Source organism: Sciurus carolinensis, chromosome 1 (genome assembly GCF_902686445.1).
Source record: "Sciurus carolinensis chromosome 1, mSciCar1.2, whole genome shotgun sequence".
Taxonomy (NCBI): Eukaryota; Metazoa; Chordata; class Mammalia; order Rodentia; family Sciuridae; genus Sciurus; species Sciurus carolinensis.
The window spans coordinates 1,012,987-1,039,793 of NC_062213.1; the positions used below are offsets into that span (position 1 = coordinate 1,012,987).

The following is a 26,807-nucleotide window of genomic DNA, read 5'->3' on the forward strand; positions in this document are numbered from 1 at the left end:
AAAAATAAATGAATAAAATAAAGGTCCATCAACATCTAAAAAATATATTTTTTTAAAGTGTAAAAAAAGGTTAAAACAACAACAACAACAACAAAAAAAAAAAACCACAAAGCCACGTCCATCTATCCATCCGAACGGCCTTCAACACATAGTCTGGGATCTTCCTCTTTCCTACCAACTACCTGCCAAGTTCTGTACAGAGTGCTGAGCTCCTGACACCAAGCAAGGCACATGTGGCCCTGCCCTCTGTGGCTCAGGTCCTCAGGGAAGAGAGAGAAAAGCTCCTGGAGGTACCCAGGACCTCCACAAGGGAAGGAATGGGGAGCCAGAGACAGACTCACAGCAGGGCAGTGTGCCTGGAGAAGGCAGTCGGCACAGGTGCCGTCCTGAAGAGCACACTGAAGCCAAGACCTGTGAAGGGTAGTGGAAGGGAGGTGCCCCTGCATCAGGATGCCTGATGCAACTGAGGACAGGTAGGCGCTGTGGCTTCAGGACAGCAGGGGACCCAGGCAGCAGAGAGGTCACAGCGAAGAGCAGAGACTCTGCTCTACTGCAGCACATGGTCACTGAAGTGACCAACACCAGGAGGTTCTGGTGAAATTACTGGACTTTAAAGAAAAAGAAAAAATCCTTTGGGTATCTGAAAACAAAAGCAAATATAACAGGAGAGAAAATCAGACTATCATCAGACTTGGGTGGCGGCACTTTGGGCTGAACAGGGTTGCCAAATAAAACCCGGGACTCCCACTTCATTTGAATTTCAGATGAACAACAAATAACATTTTAATGCAAAACATCTCATGCAATATTGGGGCATCCTGTTTGTTTCTGCCAAATCTGGCAACTTCGTGCCAAAAGAGAAAGGAGTAACATATTAAAGAGACTCAGTGAAACATGAGTCAAGAATTCTACAAGCAGCAAAACTGTCCATCAAACATAAAAAGCACAGACAAGCAGTGAAGGACAAGCAAGAATGCAAGGAGCCTGGTGCTCACAGGCCCTCCTGCGGAATCAGCCCCAGACAGCCAGAAGGAGCAGACAAGCCAGGCAGCACATACACAGTCCCTGCAGAATGAAACCAGAGGAGGGTGGGAGGAAGGGACAGGATGCCATGACTATCACTCAGCTATCACAGAGACCGCGCAGCTGGGAGGCCAGGAACAGTGGGAGAACACACATTCAGAGTCCTCGTGCTCAGTCACCCTGCAGGGGAAGCATCAGTGACTCCAGTGTTAGCGCTGTGTATGACCAGGTGAGAAGAGAGGAGTTGCCAGGCCTGTCATCCCAGCGGCTCAGGAGGCTGAGGCAGGAGGATCACGAGTTCAAAGCCAGCCTTAGCAACTTAGCAAGGCCCTAAGCAAGTCAGCAAGACCCTGTCTCTAAATAAAACAGAAAAAGAGTTGTGGATGTGGCTCAGTGGCTAAGTACCCCTGGATTCAATCTCCAGTACCAAACAAACAAACATACAAAAAGGAGTTACAGGACATAGTGATTCCATCAGCCTCGAAAGCCTCAAAGTTACAAGGGCAGAAAAAAGTAGGGACAGCTGGCCATTTAGGAGACCTACATATGGGAAGGCGCTGCCCAATGGGGACAGATGGAAATCTGTATGTGCTGACATTCTCTGAGGAGCACTGGGGTGCAGAGGAGCATGCCGTGAGCTGTCTCCTGGTCCGGTCTTGCACAGATACACTTGTATAAAAGTGGACGTGCTATGGTTTGGTATGCCCTCCAGCTACTACACTGTTCAGAGGTGGAGCGATGGGACAGGGAGCTGCAGCCCAGCCAGTCCACCTGGTTTGAATGGATCAAGGGGCTGGTGACTGCAGGCAAGTGGAAGTGGCTGGAGAACAGCAGATCGCTGGGGGCATGTCCTGGACGGGTGACTCTTCTCAGTGGTCCCTTCTCCCCCTCTGCTTCCTGACACTGCCACAAAAGGAGGCACTTTCTAAGGAAACTATCAGCAATGCGAAGAGAGAGCCTACAGAGTGGGAGAAAATCTTTGCCAATCATACTTCAGATAGAGCACTAATCTCCAGAATCTATAAAGAACTCAAAAAACTCTACACCAAGAATACAAATAACCCAATCAGCAAATGGGCTAGGGATATGAACACATGCTTCACAGAAGAAGATCTACAAGCAATCAATAAACATATGAAAAAATGTTCATCATCTCTAGTAATAAGAGAAATGCAAATCAAAACTACACTAAGATTCCATCTCACCCCAATTAGAATGGCGATTATCAAGAATACAAGCAACAACAGGTGTTGGCGAGGATGTGGGGAAAAAGGTACACTCACACATTGCTGGTGGGGCTGCAAATTAGTGCAGCCACTCTGGAAAGAAGTGTGGAGATTCCTTAGAAAACTTGGAATGGAATCACCATTTGACCCAGCTATCCCACTCCTTGGCCTATACCCAAAGGACTTAACACTACAGAGATACAGTCACAATAATGTTCATAGCTGCTTAATTCACAATAGCCAGATTGTGGAACCAACCTAGGTGCCCTTCAGTTGATGAATGGATAAAGAAACTGTGATATATACACACACACACACACACACACACACACACACACACATACACATACACACATACACACACACACACACACACAATGGAATATTATTCAGCCATAAAGAATAATAAAATTATGGCATTTGCAGGCAAATGGATGATATTGGATAATATCATGCTAAGTGAGATAAGCCAATCTCAAAAAACCAAAGGACGAATGATCTCGCTGATAAGCAGATGATGACACATAATGGGGGGTGGGAGGGGGGCAAGAATGGAGGAAGGAGGGACTGTACAGAGGGAAAAGAGGGGTGGGAGGGGAGGAAAAAAAACAGAATGAATCAGAAACTATTACCCTATGTAAATGTATGATTACACAAATGGTATGCCTCTACTTCATGTACAGAGAAACAAGATATATCCCATTTATTTACAATAAAAATAAATTAAAAAAAGAGCTAGTGGTGAGTTTAAGAATTACTGTAATATTTAAGAAATGATGAATGCAAACTGTACTTTGACACAATAGCAACAGTAATGCAGTATAAAATTACCTGCAATTTTAATAGGTGTCAATGCACAAGACTGCTACTGCTTTTGTGGTTGGTGACTTTCATTCACAGAAAGGAAATGTTAAATTTCAAATAGAAAGCAGTGAAAATAAAGATAGTTTGTTGTTTTTTCCATAAAAAAAAAAAAAAGGAGGCGCTTTCTTCTGCCACACCCTTCCACCAGGATATACTGCCTTGCTTCAGGCCCAAAGCAGTGGAGTTGGTCAACCATGGACAAACCTCTGAAAGCATGAATCACAATAAACTTTTCCTCCTCTGAGTTGCTCTTGTCAGATATTTTGGTCAACAAGATTCACCAAAAAAACACAAACCCACATGTAAAAATGATTACTTCTTTCAAGTTTATTGCTGATCAATTAAATTAGTCTTAAATGCAGGAAACCTAAATCTTCGACTGTGGGGAGACCATCAGGCACAGTTAGTTGGGAACACACTCCAGAAGAGGTCTTGCTTCTCAGGGAAAGGACACTTCACTAACAAAGTCTGAGAACTAAACTAAGCCAGAGTGTGGCTTCAACTAGATCCCACAAGGAGAGAAAGTCACACCAGGGAGGTGTGCTGACGGGACTCTGTGATGTTGGTCCTGTGCTAATGGGGTGGGGGGTTGGGGGACACACAGGTGGTCAGGGCACGTGGCTGCAGCCACTATTGAGGCAGGTATCAGTGTTCAGTGAAGGGCAGATGGATACTGCTCTTATACCTCTTCAAAAAGTATAGAATTGTGCAAAATAAAAAGGTGGGGAAAAAAATTTTTTACAAAATTCAAAGTAAAGCCACAGCACAGTCATGGGTACCAGAAGTCCCAGCTACTTGGGAGGCTGAGGCAGGAGTACCCGAGCCCAGGCCAGCCTGGGCAACATAGGAAGACCCCGTGTCTTAAAAAAAGAAAAAAAGAAACCCAAGCAGGATGGTACTTTTCACCTAAAAGGCAATCTCCGCCTTTCTGGCACTACCCCACTGGACACAGCACAGGTCTGGAGGGCACTCACCGGCCGAGTTGATGATGTGCCTCAGGATCTGCAGGGTACCCACACGCAGCCTCTCACTGCTGGTGTCCAGTCTGGGCAGCAGGAAGGCCAGCAGCCGGTCGGGCAAGCAGCAGGCTGAGGGACAAAGTGCACATCAGGCAGTGTCTAACAGTCTGTCCTTTCCTCGTCACTCCACAGTGGTGCCGCCAAGTCCTTGGGGCCAGCATGTGTCGTCCTGGCTGTTGTGTACACAGGGCTTCCCAGCATGGAGGAAGAACAAAGGCTTGCTGTGGGGACTAGGGGAAGCTGGACTCCAGGCCAGCCAGTTCTGCGCCACAGCCTCTCAAGGGCACCAGGCTCAGGGCGGGGGTTGGAGCACACACTCCGGCCACAGCACAGGCCAGCAGTCAGCAGCAGCCAGAGCACAGGAGATTCAGACTGGGCCCACAAGGTTCTGAGTGCTGAGTTCAGGTTCTCAAACTCACAGAGGCCCCACAAAAAGGTCCTCAGCATCCTGCCTGCCTCTGGGTAGAGGTGCACCTGGGGGGACAACTCTCCAGCACTTGAACCACCAGTCAGTGCAGGTCTAAGCAACCCAGGCTTCAGGCCTCTAGCCTGGAGCGCTCAACATTACCAACGGGAACTCTGGGGCAATGACACGTGCAGGTTCCTTCGCCTCTGTGAACCAGGTCATCATCAGACCTGCTGTCCTCCCGCACACACGCCAGGGTGGCTGAGCCAGTCTCACTGCCGCCCCACTCCATGCCCCAGGTGGACCCTATCTCGCCGGCCCTAAGCATGCATGGATGCTGAGGACAGGGTTGGCAGACCGCCTCTGCTGTTCACATCAGGTGATGGCGTCTCTGGCTGGAGCCAGGAAAGGTTGGAAGGATGGCCAGGACCAGGATAAGTGGCACGAGGAGTTGGCCACGGGTGAGGAGCAGGGGCAGAGCCAGTGCATCGTGGGGCAGAGCCTCGAGAATGGCAGGGGCTCGGCCATAACAGGCATCTGCCTGGAAACCAATTGCCTGGGGTAGTGGTGAGGGCCAGGTCCAATGAGGCCTCTGGCATATCAGGCAGAGGTAGGAAAGTAGCCCACTCATCCCGTCACACCACCCTCTACCTGAAGTGGCAATGAGCCCAGCAAGTTTCAAGCCTGTTCAAGGAGCAGCCACCACTCACCCAGCACAGTAAAGCAGCGCAGCACCTCCTTCTGGCTGCTCATCACCAGGGGACTCGAGGACTCCACGGGCACGCAGATCTGCTCCAGGGAACAGGGCAGAGGTTACAGGGCTGACACCAGCTCCCTCTCAGGGCCTGGAGCCCCAGGCAGATCACTCTTCAGGCCTTTCTAACCCAGAAGCAGGGATGCCCAGGTGCCAGCCAGGGGACACACATGCTCTACCATCAGGGGTGAGTGGGTGGCCAGTCCCTTGAAGTCAGGGATAGGGGAGACACTGCACCACAGGACACAGGGCACTTCACCATTAAAAAGGAGCATGCCCACATCCCTGGGTGTGCACTCCCAGCTCAGGCTAGAAGCTAGTCACCTCTGGAATAAAGCTCCAGAATCCAAGACACCTGGAGCCCATTTGTTCAAAATCATAGAAAGATAGAAAAGAGAGAGTGAAAAGCTGCCTTGATTAACAAGTAAAAACTAAAACAAAACCCTCTCAGGGCTCCCTGGTGCCTGGTGCTGGAGCATACCCACCAACCCAGGCACACTCTGGTTGGCCCCCAGGTCCCCACCCACCTCCTCAGTGTCACAGCACAGGACACACCCTACAACCATGAGAGGGGCCCCCAGCACATCAGCACCCAGCCTAGACCGCACCTCTCCTGACGGTGCAGTTCCTGGGTGAGGGGGAAGCTAGCAGGTGAGGCATGGGCTGTGGGCCAAATCTGACCAAAAAGGTCCCTGCTCCTTGGCCTCTTAGGAGGGCCCTGTGGGGACCACTCTGGAGGGGCAGGTCCCTCTTAGAAGCAGGTCTTCCAGCCCAGCAAAGCCTTTGGATGATAGTCCTGGCAGCCAGCAGGACTGCAAGGGAAACAGGGCAGTCCCAAGGAACGTGTTCCATAGCGATGGGCAGTCATCTGAGGAAAAGCAAAGCGGGGTTCTCACCCGCCTCCTCTGAACAATGAGGTACAGAGGAAGAGCCTGAAGATGATCACTGAATGTGGAAAAGGCTTTTGTCTATAACAAAACCTGAACCTGAACACAGAGGCAGATAAATGAGGCTGGGAGTGCAGCTTAGTGGCAGAGCACTTGCCCAGCATGTGTGAGGCTGAGGGTTCAGTTCTAAATACAGAAGAAAAGGAAAAGTTTTTAAAGGGATAAATGTAAAAATTAAACAATTTTTATGGTAAAAAAAAAATACTACAGAATCAAAAAATGTTTAAAACAGGATAAAGTAGGAGTTGGGTTCCGTGGTGCACACAATTCAGGAATCTGAAGCAGAAGGATCACAAGTTCGAGGCCGGCCTCAGCAACTTAGCAAGACCCTGTTTCAAAATAAAAAAATCAAAAGGACTGGGGATATTGATAGAGTGGCCCTGAGTTCAATTCCCAATACCAAAAAAAAAAAAAAAAAAAAGGATAAAGTAGAAGTAAATATTTGTACATATATAACAACGAGGCTTAAGAATATGAAAAAAAAAAACTAAAAACAGGACATGAATGGACAGTATAAAGAATAGCAAGTAGCACATTTTTTCTATCTTCTCGGCCTTTGCATATTTAAACCCATTCCCCACTCTTATGCCCATCCCCATAGGTAATCATTCTTTTATAGTTTTGATGAATGTATGTGGTTTTGGATTTCCAGATCAGCTTGGTGATATTATCTCACGCTTCTGTTTTTCCTCCCTGTTGTGTTTTCAGAATTTTCAGTTTTTCTTCCTCAAGGTCTTGGGCACCCTTGGTTAGGCTGACTCTCACAAAACCTTTCTGTTGCTACAGTACGCGGTATTTTACCTATGTTCTAGCAGGTCGCAATCCAGGCACAGATTCTGTTCTTGGTGGCTGGGGATGGAAGCCGGGGCCTCCCCCTGCCAGGCACACTCCACTGCTGCACACTGCACAGGAGGTTCTCAAGTGTCGACCCTGGGACTTCTTGCTGGTTCTAAGTTTGTGTACTAAGTTCAGTTCCTTCTTCTAGATGAGTGACTGAGCATCCACAGAACAAGTATGTACTATGTGCTTGCAAAACACAGGAGGGGTGCAGCAGACATCCAGCTGGGGTGAGGCAGAAACAAGGGGCATGAAGTTACTGAGCACGTGAAGAAAAGGCCAGTGCCCTGAAGACAGCAGGCCACCCAACAGAAGCAAGGGTCAGTGATGACAACCACGGTCAGCTTCTCCTACAAGACGCGCCTCTCACTTCTTCCTCTTCCTCACAGAACCCATGCTGGTGAGAGCCAGGTCTGTCCTCTTCTCGACTTAAGGAAGTGTGCCTGATGTCCCCCCTCAGTTGGGAAGGCAGGGAAGGCGTGGGCATGTGATCTTCACACACTTGAAGTTTCTCTTTAATCTTAGTTGCTAAGAGTTCTAATGATGAATAGAAAAATGTCTTTTTCTGCATTGACTGAAGTCAGATGACATCTCCTTCTGTGTATCACTGTGACGACCCACATGCATCCACAGTCACTCAAGGCTGAACAAGTGTTTCTCATGGCCTCCTCTATGAGGTCCTCTGACAGGGGTAGTGCTGGCCTCGGCCAGCTGTTTCTTTACACAAGATCTTCAAACTCACCCTCCTAATCACACGCCTGCCTTGTCCTGTGTGGTTCTAATTTAGGTTTGGAATCAAGGCCAGCCCCCAGAATGAACTAGGCAGCTCAGAATCTTTTTCTGATTTCCAAACCAACTTACATAGGACAGGGATCATTCCTTAGAAGTTTGGCAGAAGCTAGGCACGGCGGGGCACACCTGCAATCCCAGCAACTCGGCAGGAGGATCCTAAATAGAAGTTAGCCTGAAAAACTTAGTGAGAGCCAGTCCCAGAACAACAAAAGGTGGGGCACTGGGCCCAATTCCCAGTACCAAACACACACACACCAAAAAAAAAAAAAAAAAAAAACACAGCTTGGCAGAAGCCAGGCTTCACAGCACCTGGGCACTGCCTTCAGGAAGCAGGAAGGCCGCAGCCTTATCCCACATCCTCGCTGTCACTGGCGTGCTCACATTGTTTCTTCTTCTACAACTCTGACACTTAGAATTTCTCTGGGAACCCACCTGCGTCGTGTCCAGGTCCTCAGCACACCACTACTCACATGCTCACATAACCTCCAACGTCTGCCCACCCCCAGACCAAGGCTGTGTTTGCTAGGCCGGGAAGGACTCTTCAGGCTGGCCAGGTGGGCCACTGGTGCTGCTGCCTTCACAAAGTCCAGAGGGGCCATCAGGACCCTGCGTTCTGGCTGCTCCTCTCACCCACTAAGCTCCGTTGTGGTCTGTTCCCAGGTCTTTGGCATCATGCCTTGGGGGTGCCCAGCTGGACAGCCTCCCTTTGGAGCACTTCCTCCAGTGGTGTCTTCAAGAACCCTTCCCATGCCTCCCACCTCCCTGCAGCCCTGGCCCCTCTGCTGGCTCAGTTGATGGCATCCCTGGGCCTCCTTCACTCTGTGCTGGCCCCTTCCATGCGAGGGCTCCTATGTCACCTGCATACACCACGGTGAGGCTGGAGGAGGCCACTCCTCGGCCCTGTGGGGCTGAGCCACCACCCGAAGCCCTCTCCCTGCACTCCCCCTCAGGTGACTTCACTCGAGGGTTCCGCCCTGTGGCACCTGAATCCACCTCTGCCTCCTCGCCCCCCCCCCGCCCCAGCCTACCTGAGTGTGCAGAGTGACCAGGAGGGCATCAAGCTGGACCTCCAGGGTGCGGCTGCCCACACTCACTGCTGCTTCCAGGATCTGGCCCAGGCTCTGCTCAAGGTAGGCAGGAGAGGACTTCGGTTCACTTCCTTCCCCGGAAGAGCCCACAGGTCACAGGGAGAAGTCCAAGACATGGACTCTGCCTTGGGGTTCAAATGAAGAAGCCCTATCTTTACCTACAGAATTTGGGACGGCTGGGGGGGGTACAGCAAGCAAAGAACCAGGTCCTGGGCTCCTGTCTAGAGCAGAGCAGTCGGGGTCCTGCTCTCTACAACCTGGCACTGAATCTTATCTCTGGGCCTGCAGGGCCTGATCTAAGGGTCCTTAGGGGTGGACATGCCTCGCTGCCTGCACAAACCTTGGACACGTGGAAGGTCTCCGCATGCTTCCTGTAAAGGCTGAGGACTCCAGGGAGGAGCTTGGGGAGCTGCTCCTCTAGCTTCTCACTGGGAAGCAAGTGGCTCATGGGACCCAGAGCTGCCACCACTGCAAGCCGGAGCTGAGGAGACAAGTCAGGCAATCACCCGCTGGGTGCAGAACCATCCATGGAAGAGAACACCAGGGCCATTGGGTCCATCAGGGCTGGGCAGCAAGTTCAGCAGGTTGAGGTCAGAGTGCAGTTGCAGAGTGGCTATGGCAAGGGGCTGGGTGGGGGTCAGGTCAGAGAGCCAGGGGGGAGGCCTTTAGAGGCAGCAATGGAGCCTTGGGAAGAGGGCAGTGACCACAGCCCCCAGTAACAGGACAATTCTAGAGCAGGCTGGACACTGTCACAGACGTGGGGACCTGCAGGTAGACCCTGTACAGGTATGGCAACTGCAGATGAGGTCCTCCACCAGCTCCTGAGCACTGGCTGTGGGTGGGCACAGGCAGAGACGACCACCCTGGTAGCAGATGTAGACAGGTGAATTGGTCCTTCTGCCCCACCCCAGGATCCCCTTCAGCAGAGCTGGCAGAACAGCAGAGCACAGGCCCTGATGCCAGGCCATGCCCATGCTCCTGGGGGCTGCAGCTATACCTTGGCATCTCGACTCTGGAGCCAGTGATGGAAGAGAATGTCATAGGCGCTGAAGATGTCAGAAGCAAAGGTATCCCTCCTGACAGTGGGGTCCGGCGCCTGGTCCAAGTTGGCCAGGTACTCCAGGGTGCTCTCGCTGAAGTGCTGTAGGGCTGAGATGGTCCCTTGGTGAGCTGCTGCAGGCAACACCGCACTGGGTCTTCACTGCTGCCCTTGGAAATTCCCAAACAGCCTGCAGGACACCTGCCCAGCACCCTAGCCACACAGTCTCCCAATTCACATCCTCTTGGGAACCTCAGAACGTGGCCTTATCTGGAAAAAGGGTGGTTGCAGGTGTAACTGTTAACATGAGGTCACATTAGAGTAGGGTGGACTGAGAGGACAGTGTCCCACAAGAGGCAGGAACAGGGAAGATGGGTGTGTGGGACAGAAGCAGAGACTGGAGGATGAGCCAAAGCTGCTGAGGAGCAACAGCCACCACCAGGGTAGGGAGAGGCAAGGAACAGTGCTCTCTCTGAGCCCTAAGGGAACCAACCCACCAACACCGTCTGCCAGACTTCTGGCCTCTGGAACCAATGCACAATAAACTTCTGTTGTTTTACATCAGTCAACTGGTGGAACTTCCCTATGGCACCCCTATGGGAACCTCCCAAGGTGCCCTTTGTCTACTCCCGTCCACTGTGGAGACAGAAATCGAGCTTCCCCAGCCCACATTCCCTCACAGACAGCTCATGCCTCGTATCTTCCAAGGGCTGCCATGTGAATGTGGGAGGACAGACCCGGAGGGAGGGTGGTGCTGGGCATCAGGCACACAGGCCTTCCCAGAGAGGATGCTGCTGCCTGTATGACCTGCAGCCTGGACAGTGGCCTTCAGCACCCACAGGTATCCACAGGGCTCAGAGGATCATGGAGGTCAGGTCATGGTCCAGCAGGAGGCAAAGTGCGAGGCTGGAGCAGGACACAGGCCTGGCTTAGGTGCTAATGTGTGAGGGGTCAGCAAGCTGGCCCTTGAGAAGGCGACAGGGCGGCTGCCAGGGTAGGACTCTTTCCAGATGCCCATGTTCTGGAACCGAGTCAACAGATCAAGGGTTACTGAATCCTACAAAAGGTGAGCTGTTCACAGGTATCCACAACCATCCAGACTGGGTACAGGCACATGGATGGCGGGCTAGGTACGTGAGTTATCTCATTGTAAACTTGGTCTTCAGATAGCAAACAGAACCTGGAAACTGTCCTTTCCCTTGTTGCTCTGGGAGGAAACTGGGCGACTCCCCTACCTGGGATGGTTCTGCTAAGTCACATGGCACTTCTCTGCCTCCCAGACAGAGTGCAGGGCACACAGCACCAGTTTCCTCTTCTCCACAGTGGGCCTGAGACCACCAGGGGCATGTGGTTCCTTTCCTGCTGCTGCACATCCCATCCTACTCACCCTGCCAGCCTCCCCACCTTTCCAGTCCGAGTGTTGGCTTGACAGTGGGATCTGCCTCAGCCACGTGTCTTCTCCCCTCCCCAGTGATGGGCTTAAGGTTCCAGGGAGCAGGTCTCTGGCACCACTGTGGGGGTCAGGAATCGGCGGCTCTGCTCCCAGGGCTGAGATGGTCCCTTGGTGAGCTGCTGCATGCAACACCGCACTGGGTCTTTCCTGGTGTCCATTTCACACATCCTAGCATCCATTCAACAGAATACACTGGGATGGGCATCTTCTCATTTGGCCACTTTGGGTCTGCTGTATGTGGTAGCATGAGGATTCCTCTCTTTCGTGATATGGTCACAAGAGATACAGTCAGCACGTGTCCCTCTAATGCCTGAACATTCATGCCTTCTCTCCATCCTGTTTGCTTGGTGCTGCCCCTGGGATGTCTTCAGACCCACCCACTCTCCATTTTCCTCCAGGTTTGCAGACGGATGTCCATGGTACCTGCTTCCTCTTCACGGGACAAGTTTCCTTTCAAAAAACTTGTATTTGGCCTTTTCTTTTCACAGAATTTGCTCTTTTTACATGTTTGCTCCTTGTTTCATCCCTTTGCTCTGGAGTTCTGCATCCCACACTAGGTCATTCCAAGCCATCCCTTTCTGCTCTGAGTGTGCTGTGTAGGCAGTGATCAACGCTCTGCATGCTCAAGCTACAACTTGGCCCAAGACTGCACTTTCCTCTGCCAAGGGCCTGGAAACACCGTCCAAACTGACTTTATATGATGCTGGCCTCCCTCCAAGGACAATTCTAACTAGCTCACACAAAGCTAGTGCCTTCACAGTCCAATAGAAGGAATAAACTCAAGCCCTCCATCAACATAAGGGCAGACCATGGTGACAAATCCTTGGGAAGGGGAATCTAAAAGAAGTTTTGAAAGAAAACTACCTCCCTGCCAGGGCTCAAGGTGGATGGCTTCCCATGGGTCATCCTTTGCTGAGGGCAGGAGTTGGGGGTCTGTGGGAAGCATCCTTATCTAACAGAATCAGACAGTCCCTGACTCCACCCTCTTCTGTCCATCACAGAAGCTCCTCCTGGTCTTGCCCCTTACCTGTGTCTAAATAGAAGAGAAGTGGGCTACACCAGGTTGTTAAGAGGCCAGAGCTGGTATGGCCGGACCTGTCAAGCCCCTCTCATTTAAAAGGAGTATTGGCTTTTACATGTTAGGGTAGATAAGTTTATGGGTAATTGATCAATTTACAGCCAACACCATTCTCCGGCAGTTAACCCTTTTCTCGTCCATGCTGGACATGGCTGAGGCGCCCCCAGAGGGGTTCAGTTCAGGTAGGTCCTGGCCCTACTTGATGCACAGAAAGGCCTTGTTCCCCACCACCCTTGTCTCCCCCAACCCTTACTGACACTGGGGCAGCTAGGTCCCGGGGCAGACAGAACCCTCTGCCCACTCCTCTCACACCCTCTGGGGACCCAGGGTTTCTTTCTGATCAGAAGGATGTATGTCAGACTGGTCAGCAAGTCTAGGTCATCCAGAGCAGGAAGGCTTTTGCGAATGACAGGTCACTGCATCGCCAGAGGCAAAACCCACCTACCTACCTGCTTTTAGGTTTTTATTGGTGAAGGGTGCTAGGAAGTGAACCCAGGGCTTGACCATTGAGTTACATCCCTAGCCTTTTTATTTTGAGACAGGGTATACTAAGTAGCCCAGGATGATCCTGAATTTGTGTTCCTCTGGCCTCAGTCTCCCGAGTTGCTGGGAATGCAGGTTGCCACTGCAACCAGTCCAGCAGGTTTTTGTTTTTATTTTTAAAATTTTTCTATTTTTTGGGTACCAGGGATTGAACTCAGGGGCACTTGACCCCTGTACCACATCCCCATCCCTATTTTGTATTCTATTTAGAGACAGGATCTCTCTGAGTAGCTTAGTGCCTCATTTTTTGCTGAGGATGACTTTGAACTCATGATCCTCCTGCCTTAGCCTCCCAAGCTGCTGGGATTACAGGTGTGCACCACAGCACCCAGCAGATTTTGTTTTCGTTTTTACTATGTTTTTAGTTGTAGAAGGACATAATTTTTTTTTTTTTTTTTTAATGTGGTGCTGAGGACCAAACCCAACACCTCACATGTGCTAGGCAAGCACGCTGCCACTGAGCCACAACCTCAGTCCAGGTTTTGTTTCTCAATCAAAGTCTTATACTCCCATAAGTTCAAGGAGCTACTCCACACACATTCCCTATGTTGATTTCCCTTTCTCAGGAGGCAACTGTCAGTGGGTCTCATCTCTGTGAATGATGGCCACCAACCCCCTCGGTACTGCCAACCTCACCAAGCTGGGGCTGGCCTGGCAGAGCCAGGAGCCACGCTGCTGCTCAGAGCCGGCTGCCACAGCCACTAAATCTCCTCCTCCCGATGCTGCTTTTCTGGAGTCAGGGGTCCTATTACAATGGCATCTACTAAATTCTCCAGGTATGTGTCACTCCCACGGCCCCAGCCTCCCTGCAGGTCAGGACATCAGTGGCCCCCTGAGTTATGCAGGCCGACGGGCACCTGGCATTCTCCCCCTCCACTCAATCCACTTCTTGGAGCAGCAAACCTCCAGTCACTCTGGGGAGGCACAGAGGGAGGTGCTCGTCTGCCCTCGCTTCTCTAAAAAGCCTTTATTCTACCATCACACCAGATGGCACCTCAGCAGACTGATGCAGGGCAGCCACAGCCTGAGGCCAGGCTATCTGGGCACCACCTCCCAGGGCAGGTGCAGCCGACGTGTCTGGGCATTCTCAAAGGCCGTGTGCTGAGTGGTTCTGCACCCTTCTCCATTCCCCTTTCTGGGGTCTGCTGTGGCCTCCGGCTCCATAATCTGACCTGCCAGTCCTCCGTCACTTTCTCTGTTTTCCACAATTCTACGTTTGGCTCTATTTTAAGGGGCTTCCTCAACCCTCTTTCCTGACCTTTCTTTGATGTCTTCTACTTGTCACCTGGACATGGCTCCTCTTTGGAGCACATTCACAACTCCCTGCATGCTGGTCACAGCCCTTCTCTCTGCTCCATTCTCTTCTCTAAACTACGTGTCCCAAGTCATATGTCTGTTTGTCTTGCTCCCGACAGACTTCCCTCCCGAGGCGAGAACCACCAGTGAGAACCACCAGCGAGAACCCTGCAGGGCCTGTCTCAGAGCTTCCCCATGCCTCTCCTGCCTGGTCATGACGCCAGGCTGTGCGCTGGCCCCTCTTACTGAAGCAATGACCACAGCCCTCCTACCAGAAAGGGGGCCTCACTGAGGCTGCTGCAGCCACAGGACCACGGTGTCCTCCAGCAACAGGTATGACTCATCCTTTGAGCAGCACGCATGGATAAGGGCATCCCCAAGGGTCCCTGTTGAACCAGTTCACCTGCTTCAGCATGAAGAGGGCACTGACGTGGCAAGACCTGGACGGGGTTCAGGCTGCAGTCAAACAGGCTAAGGGCAGGTACTTCCAAGGAGAGCCACCAGGAGGCAGCAGCAAGCAGTCAACATCAGGCCAAGTACTCAGCACAGTGTGGGTTGTTTCCAGTCTTCTTTGGCCTCTGCCTGGAAAAGCCCTCCTCCAACCCCACTCCCATGTCCTCAGGGTCTACACATAGGTACCCAAGGCCACACCCAACACGATGGCCTGTCATAAATTCCCTATCAGCCAGAACTGGGTCAAGTGGGGTTTCTCCTCCTCACCCAGGGCTGCAGTCCAAGGCAGGTGTGAGAGGCAGAGCAAGGCAAGGAATGCAGGGGCTGTGAAGCAGGTGGTGGGAGTTGGAGCCCACTGGGGGTCTGCCACTGCACGGAGAGACAGACCCCAGACACAAATACCAGGCCAGAATCCAGACCCAAAGCACCAAGTCACCCCCGTGCCTTCACCTTCCCACATCAAAGCCAGGTCCTCCCTTGGCACCAGGCCCCTTCGACATATCCCCAGGAGAGGAGGCAGGGAACCTCCTAACCAACCCCCACCCGAAAGGGAATTAGACCTGAGAGTACAAGGTCCTGTCTTCCTGGGAACTGGAAAGGACCAGGCACGTCCTCTCCCCACAGGCACCAGAACCTGTCTTCTGCCAAGCTCACCCGCCCTCTTCCAGCAGGGTGGCCTCCACCCCAGCAGTCCCACCTAGCACCTGCTGCTGACACAGGGTCACACCAAGACCTACACAGGGGGCTACAGACGGGCTGCAGGGTGCCACTCCATCACCAAGATGCCCGGGGGGTGGTCACTGCCAGCTCAGAACAGACACAGGGCAGAGGGGACAGTTGTGCTCCAAGGAGGCACAGCTCCCTTCCAGCCTGAGGCCTGTCCAGAGGCAACGAGAGGCGGAGGCAGCGTCTGCTGCGTGCTGGAGTCCTCCTCTCGGCAGTGGCTTGGCCAGGGGACCCTCCCTCCAACGGCCCACCTGCCTTCCTATAGCTATTAGACACCTGAACCTACTAGAACAGATATTTCTTAAACAGAGCCCCCCCAAAGGGGCCCCTGAAGTCAAAGTGAAGGAGGTAGGCGGCCGAGCCCAGTCATCTTACCGCAGCAGAACACCACCCTCAATGCATCCTGCTTCGCCATGCCCAGCATGGGCAGCATGGTACTCAGGATGGACGGCAGGAAGGGGACCATGCCAAATGCTGCAAGAGAGGAGCTGTCATAGGGGCTGCAGTCAAGGCCGATGCCCACCTTGCTCAGGCAAGAAAGGCCACAGAGCACCATCAGCACGGCCTCAAGTACCCACCAGCCTGAGCAGGTGGCAGAGTGCCAAGACCCAGGGGCCCTCAGACCTGCTCAGACACAGAGGTCCAAGCCAAGCTGGCACCTACCATTGGACACTGAGAGGCTGGCAAGTGTCTGAAGCACAGAACAGTGCGGCAGGACCCCGGGCTGGAACCTGCTGAGCACCTCCTCCATCACCTGGTTGATGAACCGCTTCCCCACAGCCACCAGGACGCTGCTTGCAGCCCGCTGCCAATCACAGTCCAAGTCCTGCACCCCAAAAAGTTATAAGGCAGACCTCGCCCTGAATCCTCCCCACAGGCTCCAGCAAGAATTCTGCCCTAGGTGACAGGTGGTCAAAGACAAGACATCCTGTTTCAGTGTCCCTATTAAATGCAGGTCAGAGGGACCACATGGCACAGCCTCCCCTCCAGAGGGTCCTCACCTTACAGGAGAAGCAACAGAGCCAGGAGAGGTCAGGTAAGGCCTTGAGGAGAGTGGCCCACACCTGAGGACCATGGCAGACAACCAGGCCAGGAGCACACAGCAACAGTGCCCTTAGTGCCCTGAATTAAGGCACTTTGTTCTCACTTCAGTTTCTGCCTCTAAAAATTATAAGGTGGCCATTCCCTGACCTAGGAGGGTGTGCATAGGACCAAGGGTCTCTGCCAGCCCTGAGCCAGTCAGACACAAAGTCCCATTCCTAACACTCTTGGATAGACAGACTGAGGAAAAGGAGTCTCCTCCCCATGGCAGGAATGAGCCTGCAAGACCAGACACCCATACCTTCGTCCTGGTCATCTCGCTGGAGGCCAGGAGGATGATAATGCTGGCTGTGTCCTTGTCCAGCTGATGAATGTGGCTGCTCAGGACCATCTCCATGGCCCTCAGGACTAGTGCGCGGTAGGGATGAGCCAGCTGAGAAAAGAAGCCCCGGGAAGATGCCAGAGGTGAGCAGCACCCAAAGCTTCTGCTTTCCTTCAGGGACTCAACTGCACAAGACTACTTCCTACCTCGAACACAGAGAGGGCACATGCCAGCACCCTCTGGGTCCTCAGAACCTGCTTTAGTGCCCACACATCTTTGAAAGGGCTGAGAAGAGCCTGATGAATTGCTGGCTTCTGCCTTCCCAGTATAGCCAGCAGGGTCTCCTGGTCAGGAGAAGGTCCAAAGACCCCTCCACTCCCCCTGCCTGGGCCTCCTCAAGTCTGAGGAGAGGATGCCCTCCGTTCCTCATCTTTCTTTGAAGACAGGACTGTGCTTGCCTCCCACTGCCCTTCCCCAAGGCTATGAAATGCTGAGTCACAAATAATGACGCTGCCACCACGGCCACCATCTCCTTCTGCCCCAGGACTGCTGACTCTTCCTGGGTGAACCTGCCAAGGTCCTGCCACTCACTTCCACCATCCACCCTAGCAGCTCAAGTTGTCCTCACCTCCACTGAGGACACTAATGGCATGGGCTGAGCAGCATGTGGAAGACTGGGACCACAGATGCACTGCAGAGCGGCAACTGCCAGGCCCAGAAAAAAGGGCCCTGGAGCTGCTGCTGAAGGCATCCAGCTTCCCAGAAGAGCCTCCTAGCAGTGCATGTGCCCAGGGAACCAGAAGGGGAGGGGAGGGGAGGGAGGGCAGGGGAGGGCAGGACAGGTGGTGCCTATAGGTGGCACTGCTGCCCCTCCTGGTTGATGCCTAGTTGTCTGGCCCAAGGCCACTGCCCACAGTGGCAGGGTGGGAGTGAGAGCATGTTTGCAGTGGACATACCAACTCCATCCCATGTGGGACACGAGGCACAGCTCGGTGAGGAAAGAAATGCCAAGGTCTCTGTGTCCATGGGCAGACAGGATGTCTGCTGTGCCAATCACCCTTCATCACCGGGCCCACAAGTGGACAGGACTCCTACTCCTGGAAACGGACAGTGCAGATCCTAACAACCCAAGGGACAGGAACAGCACACAAGCCCGGGCAGCAGTCCCCGGCACAGGCTGCGGCTGTGCCCCATGCTGCACTCCCTGCCTCATAGCCCTGCAGGCACCAGTATTCGAATGCTACCATAGGTGCCACCTGTTCCTTCTGGGGAGTGCTGCCTTCGGCATGCCCACATGGGTAACACTTTGGGAGAGTGAGGAAATCTGGGGCAAAAAATTGGAAAATTAACATGAATTGGTATGATTCTATTTAACTGCAAATATCACCCACTGGGAGGCAACTCTGATAAAGCAGGTGGACATCATTCCCCCGACCTGGAGCCAGCTTCAGCCTCTCCCCAGCTCTCGGCCCACAGACACAGCTCAGGAGTCCACGTGGCCTTTGGGCAGCTAACTCTCCCTGAGTACACAAAGGAGCTTTGGGCAGCATCTGCCTTCTCCCCAAAGGGAAGAAAAAGAGTTCCTGGGCCTAAGTTCTCAGGGCCCTCTCGCAGCTTTGCTGACAGGTCAAGTTGCAGGGACTTGTGACCCCGAGGGGTCTGTGACTGGGAGGTGGGGACAACACTCTGTGAAAACTACCCCAGGAAGTTGTTTTTTAAATAGAGTACGCAGCTAGCCTGGTGGCACGCACAGATAATCCCAGGGACGCCAGAGGCCGAGGCAGGAGGATCATAAGTTCAAAGCTAGTCTCAGCAACTTAATGAAGTCCTAAGCAAAAATAAAAATTAAAAAAGGAGGTTGGTTTTGTAGCTCAGTGTTAAGAGCATTTGCCTTGCATGGCATGTGTGGGGCACTGGGTTCAATCCTCAGCACTGCACAGAAGTGAATAAATAAAATAAAGATATTGTGTCGTCCATCTACAACTAAAAAAATAAATAAAAAATATAAAGGCCTGGAGTGTGGCTCAGTGATTAATCACCCCTGGATTCCATCTCTGGTTTCAAAAAATAAATAAATAAAAATAAACAAGTCAAGGATGAACTACCTGTGCCTGGGGCTGGGTCTGAACTGTCTGGTGGTAACAGACTGTGTGGCCCTTCCACCTCATTGTCAAGGCCTTCCAATGGAGGAGCACCTCAAGGGCCTCTTTTTGGGGGAGATCTACAAATGACCAGGCATGCATTTTTGGCTGGTGCATTATAGTTGCACACTTTTATTCCACTCAGTACTGGGACCTGAACCCAGGGACGCTCTACTGCTAAGCCACATTCCCAGTCCTTTTAGAGGTAGGTTCTAAGATTCGGAAGTCATCCTCGAACTTGTGATTCTTCTGCCTCAGTCTCCCAAGTCGCTAGGGTTACAGGCACACACTACCACACCCAGCTAAGGGCCTCTCCTTGCTAGGAGGCAAAGGTTACCAAGACCTCAGGAAATACAGAACATAACTTACTCTGAAGAAAATGAAAACCCCTGGGATCGTTCCTTGCTGGTCATTTTTAAGGCAAAGGTTTCTTTTCCATTTCACCCTTGAAGAGTACCACAGGCAGTCAAGCTGGGTGATGGTGAACGGCTCAGTCCTCTCCGTTGTTGTCCATCAGGCCCCACCAGTGACTGGACTACAGCATGGGGCCACAGAACCTGGGCGCTGACCACATCTGCCTCAGAGGTGCAGAACTGGGACAGGCACAAGGCTGGCTCACCACAAGACAGGCCCAAGGTGGGGGCACATGAGTTCAGCTCCATGGTTCTCAGGTATTATTAGTGGGTGGCCAAGGAGGCGGCCTGCCTTTTCCCCAGGCCTGACCAATCAAAGTTCAAAGTGGGACACACACACACACACACACACACACACACACACACACAGGGGCAACTCTTATGAGGTGCCCCTCCTGCCCTGGGAGAGTTGTTTCTGATCTTCACACCCCAAAAAAATCCTGCTCCTTTCACTCTTGAAAACAAAAAAGGTTCTCAGGTATTATTAGTGGGTGGCCAAGGAGGCGGCCTGCCTTTTCCCCAGGCCTGACCAATCAAAGTTCAAAGTGGGACACACACACACACACACACACACACACACACACACAGGGGCAACTCTTATGAGGTGCCCCTCCTGCCCTGGGAGAGTTGTTTCTGATCTTCACACCCCAAAAGAATCCTGCTCCTTTCACTCTTGAAAACAAAAAAACAAAAAATGGTGGCCACAAAATCCCCCCACTAAGAGCATGTCAGCATAGCCCTAAGGCTGTGAACTAGGCCCTTCAATGGCCCAATGTTAGCCCTCATACAATGTGATAACCTGAAAGAGTTTGAGTTTCCAGGCACACAACTTCTAAAACTCTTGGATTCTACAAAGTGTCTGTTTTTTTGTGTGTGTGTGTTTGATTTGGGGATTTTTTTGTACTGGGACTGAAGGAGGGGCACTTAACTACTGAGACACATCCCCAGCCCTTTTTTACATTTTATTTAGAGACAGGATTCTTGCTGAATTGCTTAGGGCCTTGCTTAATTGCTGAGGCTAGATTTGAACTCACAATACTCCTGGCCTTAGCCTCCCCAGCTGCTGGGAGCTGGGATTACAGGCATGGGCCACCTTGCTCAGCTCCAAAGTGTCTTTGTATGCTGATGACAGGATGGGTGGGGCTGGTCACTGGAAAGACCAAAGCAGGATTAAAGGCTGGGGACTTGCTGCCCCACCACGGCCTCCAGGGAGGGGAGAAGGACTGAAATGAGTTGATTGTAGGATAATCAATTATGCCCATGGAATGAATCCTCCATCAAACCTAAGGACAGGGTTCAAGGAGCTTCCAGGTAGTCAGCAGGTGGCACACCCAGGGAGGACATGGGAGTCCCCACGCCCCTTCCACACAACTCACTCTCAGCATCTCTTCTCTGGTGTCCATTTGCACCTTCTGTCATATCCTTGATAAACCAGTAAACATATGTACTTCCTGATTCCATGAGTCACTAAAAATTCACTAAACCCAAGGAGGAGGCTGTGGGACCCTTGAACCATAGATGGTGATCAGCATCACAGGACAGAGAAGGGGCTTACTGCTGCCACCTCAAGTGGGTCTACCTGGGGGACGAAACCCTCAACCTGTGGGACCTGACACTACCTCCAGGCATCTACTCTGATGGTGTCAGAATAGAATTGAACCAGAAGACACCCAGGTGACATCCAGAGGGACGAACTGTTTGCTGGGTGTGTGGAGGACAATCCCAACACATCTGGTCACAGAAGTGTGCTGGGCTGTGAAAATACAGAGGAGAATGGAGCTCACCTGTGCCTCTGTCTCTAAACAGGGCACCCCAGGACGAAAGCCAAGTCTCCACTCCAGCTGGAACAGAACCCAGTGGTCACTTCAGTTCTGATGTTGGGCCCTAGTGTCCCCATGTGGTCTTGGAATCAATTCCACTTCTAGCCAATAGTGGGTTCAAGTGGTTGATGCTAAGGGGCTGGCCCAGCCCTGCATGTGGGGGCACTGGCTCTCACAGCCTTTGCATAGAGATGAGCAGCCCACTACAATCCCCTTATGTTAGGATGAGATTCTCAAGAGACTGGAAAATAGGAGCTTGTGAAGTGGAAACTAGCAGAAGGGAGGGAGGGAAGAGATTGAAAATTGCTTTACTATTTTTGCATCTCTTTCCACCTGCCTCCCCAGCCCCAGATGGAGTCTGTTTGTCCTGTGCTGGACCTTGGTGGGTGTGTACAAGACTGGCCATGTCTAAAACCCTGAGGTCACAGCTCACAGAGCAGTAGAGCCATGCCTAGGGCCTCTCTGAACTGAGACACGAGCTGCAGTCACAGGCCTTCAGGTTTGTGACAACAGAACCACAAACACCTAGCACAGCCAGGAGCTGATGCCATAAAGCACCACGTGAATCTCAGCTCAAGGTGAGTGCCGTACCATCGTCCGCTACTGCACTCCTGGGATTGAGCCCAGGAGGATTCTGCCTCTGAGGTACAGCCCCAGCTCCCCAGCACTTTTTTTTTTCTTTTTTACTTAAACAAGGTCTCACTAACTTGCTGAGGCTGGCCTCAAACTTGTAAGGCAAAACAGCGGAAACCGGAGGCAGTCGCCAGGAGCCAGTGTGAGAGCGTTGGGGGAAGAGTCATAGGCCAAAAGATGAAGATCAGAACTCACTGTACACATGCAATTGGAAGTGGAAATTCTGTTTACGGTCAGTTAAACTAAAAAGGTAGGAAAGAGGTGAAGTCAAAGGTAAAGTGGAAAAGACAAACACAGAGGTCAAAGGGGCTCTGCAGCAAGCCACAAGTCACATAGAGAAGCTCCTTCCCACAGGGCCCTGGCCAGGTCCTCAGCAGGTCACCTCACCTTCTGTCCCATAATCGGATGCAGATGCCAGTGTGCCACATCACACAGAAGTGCCTGGCATTTTTTGCAGCACGCAGCCCTTGGAGAAAGAAGCACAAGGCAGGCACATGTGCAATGCAGTGCTGACCTGTGTACAAGCACAGCCCCGTCAGTACCACTGGCTCACTCAGCTCCTAAGCAAGCAAGAAGGGCAGAAGGGGAGGAAAGAGGCCCTCCAGGAGGCATCTTGACCCCCGCACCATTGCAGTGCCCTCATGCAGTGGGCAATTTCCCCAAGAGGTGGCAGTCGACAGATAAGAAAGAGGAACACATATAGAAGTCCCTTTTCACATATCAATATCAATTAAAAAATAATAGTGGTCTTTAGAAACTGTAAAACCCTGCACCAAGGAAAACCAGAAAATATGCATGATAATTTCAGACAACAGAGCCAGTGCGGTCTCAGCTCTGCTCTTGGGCCAGCAATCTGACATCCATGCAGGGCTGAAGAGAGAATCCCCAGAGTCCCAGGAGCTGGTAAGTCAGCCCCATTAGCAGGAGGGACAGGACTTTCCAGGGCTACAGGAGAAGGACCTGTTCCTTCCTGGGAGAAGCTCCTCTGGGAGGGGATAGTGGATGTGCTGGTGGCCTCCAAGATAAGACAATTTGGAAACAGCCTTCTTCTCCTCATGAACAGGGACTACTGTAGCCACAGCCTAGCCCCAAACACAGGACCCCTAGTTTATGGGGGACACAGTCATACCCCACAAGTGGTGAGTCAGGGAGGGTTAGCATCCTGAAACACCCAGCCTTGAGGGAGCTTAGAAGTCACTTTCCACTAACAGCCTATTTGGGTGCCTAACCTGTGGCTCCTGCTGGCCATCTCCTCCCAAACCACAGCACAGATAAGTGTTCCTGAAGCCACCACACCCACGGGAGAGAGGTACCTTGTCATGTTGTCGCAGGTACTCGTCACAGGCGCGGAGCATCTCCCTGGGACGCGCCTCTCCCAGGGAGCACAGAGCACGGCAGACCTGCTCCTGAACCACAGGCTCCTTGTCGGTGATGGCATCCAGCAAGGTGAAGGACAGTTCTGCAGTGACAAAGCTTAGTCGGTGGCTTGTGCCTGAGGCCTCCCCGACAACCACAGCCACCATTCCTGCATCTGACATCCTCCAGACTCAGCAGCAGGAGAGAGCACATTCTGGCACCACTGGCCCAACGCCTCAGGGCCCAGTGGGCCTGTCTGCCAGACACAATTCCTGCATGTAGTGGGCAGTGAGTTAAGGGGCAGGGACACTGGTGATGAACAATGAATGAAGCAATAAAGCCACAGTCCCTGCCCACAGCACTCTGTCTAGCAGGACCAGATGTGAAATGAGGAATCAACAAATGAACACAGCACTACGCAGAACGATCAGCAACCACAGACCTTGCACTTGGTCCAGGGAAGGTGGGGCATCTACAACATGCTGACCAGTCATGCCACCCCGCAGAAGGTTACCCAGGCTGGGCTGGGATGTCCCAGGCTCTCTGCTCTACCAGCACTATGCCCAATGCCCACACTGCTAATGAGGACAGCCCAGGAGGCACTTGCCATGGCAACAGAATAGACAGGCACTGGAGTGTGGCTCAGTCTCCCCTCTGGGGAGGAATTCCTTCCTGAGCAGAAAGCTGGACTTCTAACAGCCCTCCCTTCCTAGATTCAAGAGTTGGCTGGGTGCTGTGGTGCACGTCTATAACCCCAGAAGCTTGGGAAGCTGAGGCACAAAGATCACAGGTTCAAGGCCAGCCTAGGTAACTTAGCAAAATTCTGTCTAAACTAATAAAAAGGGAATGTAGGGAATTAATAAGACCTCATTGTACCTAAGGCCAAGTTCAACCCAGGGAACCAAACCTGGCCCCTCTAACAGACATCCTCCTCTCCTATTTCCTAGGTTCTAGGTTTCATTTGGAGACCATCTCTGTTGACGAGTGTGTGCCCTTCCCCTCCTTCACCCCAAAAGCTCTGTGCCCTGTCCTGACCTCAGATCTCACAGGCACCCCAACCCCATTACTACCCTCCGCCACCTGTCAACACTCCTCACATTCCAGGCCTCTCAAGATCCCTCAAGTTCAGGACACAGCACCCAGAGTGGCACTTACAGAGCCCCAGGTACAGCTCAACCCCACAGACAGAGCTCAGGAGGCAGAGCCACACTGGCCAGAGCTTCACACCAACATAGGCAGCAGGCCCTCAGTAGCCAGCCAGAATAGACACTGGGTCATGCCAGGGCTTGTTTAAAAAGGGGTGAAGGCACAGTACATCAGGGACAACCACTCAAAGTGTGCTGGACTGCAAAGAAGCCACCATCTCTGGTTCCATCTACACTGGCTGCTGTAGCCTGAATACTGGTCTCTCCAAACTCACACTGGAACTTAACACCAATGTGATGTTTCAAGAGATGAGGCCTCTGGGTGGTGACCATCCTGAGAGCAGGTGCAGTCGTGCCTTATAAAGGATCAATGGAATCACTAGTCCCTTCTTTCTGTCATGTGAAGATATGGCAAGAGGTGCCACCTAGGAAGCAGGGAGGAGTCCTCACCAGACACCAAATCTGCAGGCCTTGATTTGGGTCCTACCAGTCTCTAGAACCATAAGAAAAAAAAGTTTCCCCCTTAAAGAAAAGGTTTAGGAAACCTATAGGGCCACTATAAGCCTAAAGGGGGGAATCTGCAATACCCCAGATCTGCACTGCTAGAGGGGAAGATGCATGAACAACATGAAAAAACAAGGGAATAAAATGATCCAAACAAACCTAGATTCTATATTAATAGAATCCAAAACAGTATGGTAGAAGAAATGTCAGAAAAGGACTTCAGATTATACATGATTAAGATGATTCGTGGAGTCGAGGGAATCGACCTCCCCAGGTGAGTCCTGGAGGAGAGGCACCAGTAAGGAAAATTGGAGATTTGACTAATTTTTTAGCACTTAATCTGTAAAAATAAGAATACGACAAAAAAAAAAAAAAAAAAATCCTGGATACTTGCTAATTTTAATTATATCAACAGTTCACCACTTTTTTGTTTGTTTTAAATTTGGGACTACGTGTTGAACCCAGGAGTTCTTCACTACTGAGCTACATCCCCAGCCCTTTTTAGTTTTTATTTTGAAATAGGATCTCGCTGACGGGTGCAGTGTCGCACACCTGTAATCCTGGCGGCTCGGGAGGCTGAGGCAGGAGGATCACAAGTTCAAGGCTAGCCTCAGCAATTTAGCGAGACCCTAAGCAACTTAGTGAGACCCTGGCTCAGCATAAAAAAATAAAAAGAGCTGGGGATGTGGCTCATTGCCTATGTGCCCTTGGGTTCAATCCCTGGCATAAGAAAATGGAGCAGGGGGGGTGGGGGAGGGTGTCTCGCTAAATTGCTGAAGCTGTCCTCGAACTTGCGATCCTCAGGCTCCGGAGCCTCTGGGCCGACAGGCATGTGCCACCGCTCACCAGTTAGAATAAAGTTTGATGCTTGCATCCTGGAAGAATCCAGAGAAGTCATTGCCTCTGGGGATGGCATTAGAAACTTCCTTTTCTCCATATACATTTTTAGATTTTTTTTTTTAATTTCTTTTATTTGTCCATGGTTCTTTGTTTTTTTACTTATATGTGGTGCTGAGAACCGAACCCAGTGCCTCACACATGCTAGGCAAGAACTCTTACCACTGAGCTACAACCCCAGTCCTTTTTTTTTTTATTTTTATTTTGAGACTCATGTGTGTATATATTACTTATTCAACACAATTAAAAATGTTTTGTTAGTAAAAAAAAAAAAAAAAAAAAAAAAGATTCGTGAAGCAAAGGATGAGATAAGAGAGCAAATGCAGGCAATGAATGATAATACCAATAAGCAGTTGAAAGAGCAACTGCAGGAAGCAAAAGATCATTTCAACAAAGAGAGAACGATTCTCAAAAAAAAAAAAAAAAAACGGAAATCCTTGAAATGAAGGAAACAATAAACCAAATCAAAAACTCAATGGAAAGCATCACCAAAAGACTAGACCACTTGGAAGACAGAACCTCAGACAATGAAGACAAAATATTTAATCTTGAAAATAAAGTCGCCCAAACAGAGAAGATGGTAAAAAATCATGAACAGAATCTCCAAGAACTATGGGACATCGTGAAAAGACCAAATTTAAGAATTATCGGGATTGAGGAAGGCACAGAGATACAAACCAAAGGAATGAACAACCTATTCAATGAAATAATATCAGAAAATTTCCCAAGCCGGAAGAATGAAATGGAAAATCAATTACAAGAGGCGGACAGAATACCAAATACACAAAATCACAACAGATCCATACTAAGGCACATTTTAATGAAAAAGCCTAACATTCAAAATAGAAATAAGATTTTGAAGGCTGCAAGAGAAAAGCATCAGATTACATATAGGGGGAAACCAATACGGATAGCAGCAGACTTCTCAACCCAGACTCTAAAAGCTAGAAGGGCCTGGAACAACATATTCCAAGCTCTGAAAGAACATGGT

General features: G+C 51.3%; 1 protein-coding gene across 16 annotated transcripts in view; it reads right to left on the reverse strand.

Annotated features, from left to right (window-relative positions):
• Positions 1-26,807, reverse strand: part of Mroh1 (maestro heat like repeat family member 1) — a 91,279-nt gene that overhangs the window by 42,396 nt on the left and 22,076 nt on the right. For 13 of the 16 annotated variants that reach the window (XR_007107647.1, XR_007107648.1, XR_007107649.1 and 10 more), the window contains 9 exons: positions 23,228-23,373; positions 16,887-17,018; positions 16,208-16,370; positions 15,920-16,018; positions 9,954-10,105; positions 9,297-9,437; positions 8,897-8,989; positions 5,249-5,327; positions 4,088-4,201 (listed from right to left, as the gene is read on the reverse strand). Coding sequence is in view for 13 of the 16 variants with exons in the window: in XM_047543921.1 (XP_047399877.1) it covers positions 4,088-4,201; positions 5,249-5,327; positions 8,897-8,989; positions 9,297-9,437; positions 9,954-10,105; positions 15,920-16,018; positions 16,208-16,370; positions 16,887-17,018; positions 23,228-23,373 (1,119 nt within the window). In the remaining 3 variants the exon portion in view is untranslated. Of the gene's footprint in view, positions 1-4,087; positions 4,202-5,248; positions 5,328-7,937; positions 7,957-8,896; positions 8,990-9,296; positions 9,438-9,953; positions 10,106-15,919; positions 16,019-16,207; positions 16,371-16,886; positions 17,019-23,227; positions 23,374-26,807 lie in introns of those variants that run through there. The other 3 variants (XM_047543979.1, XM_047543987.1, XM_047543998.1) reach the window with 3 other exon arrangements.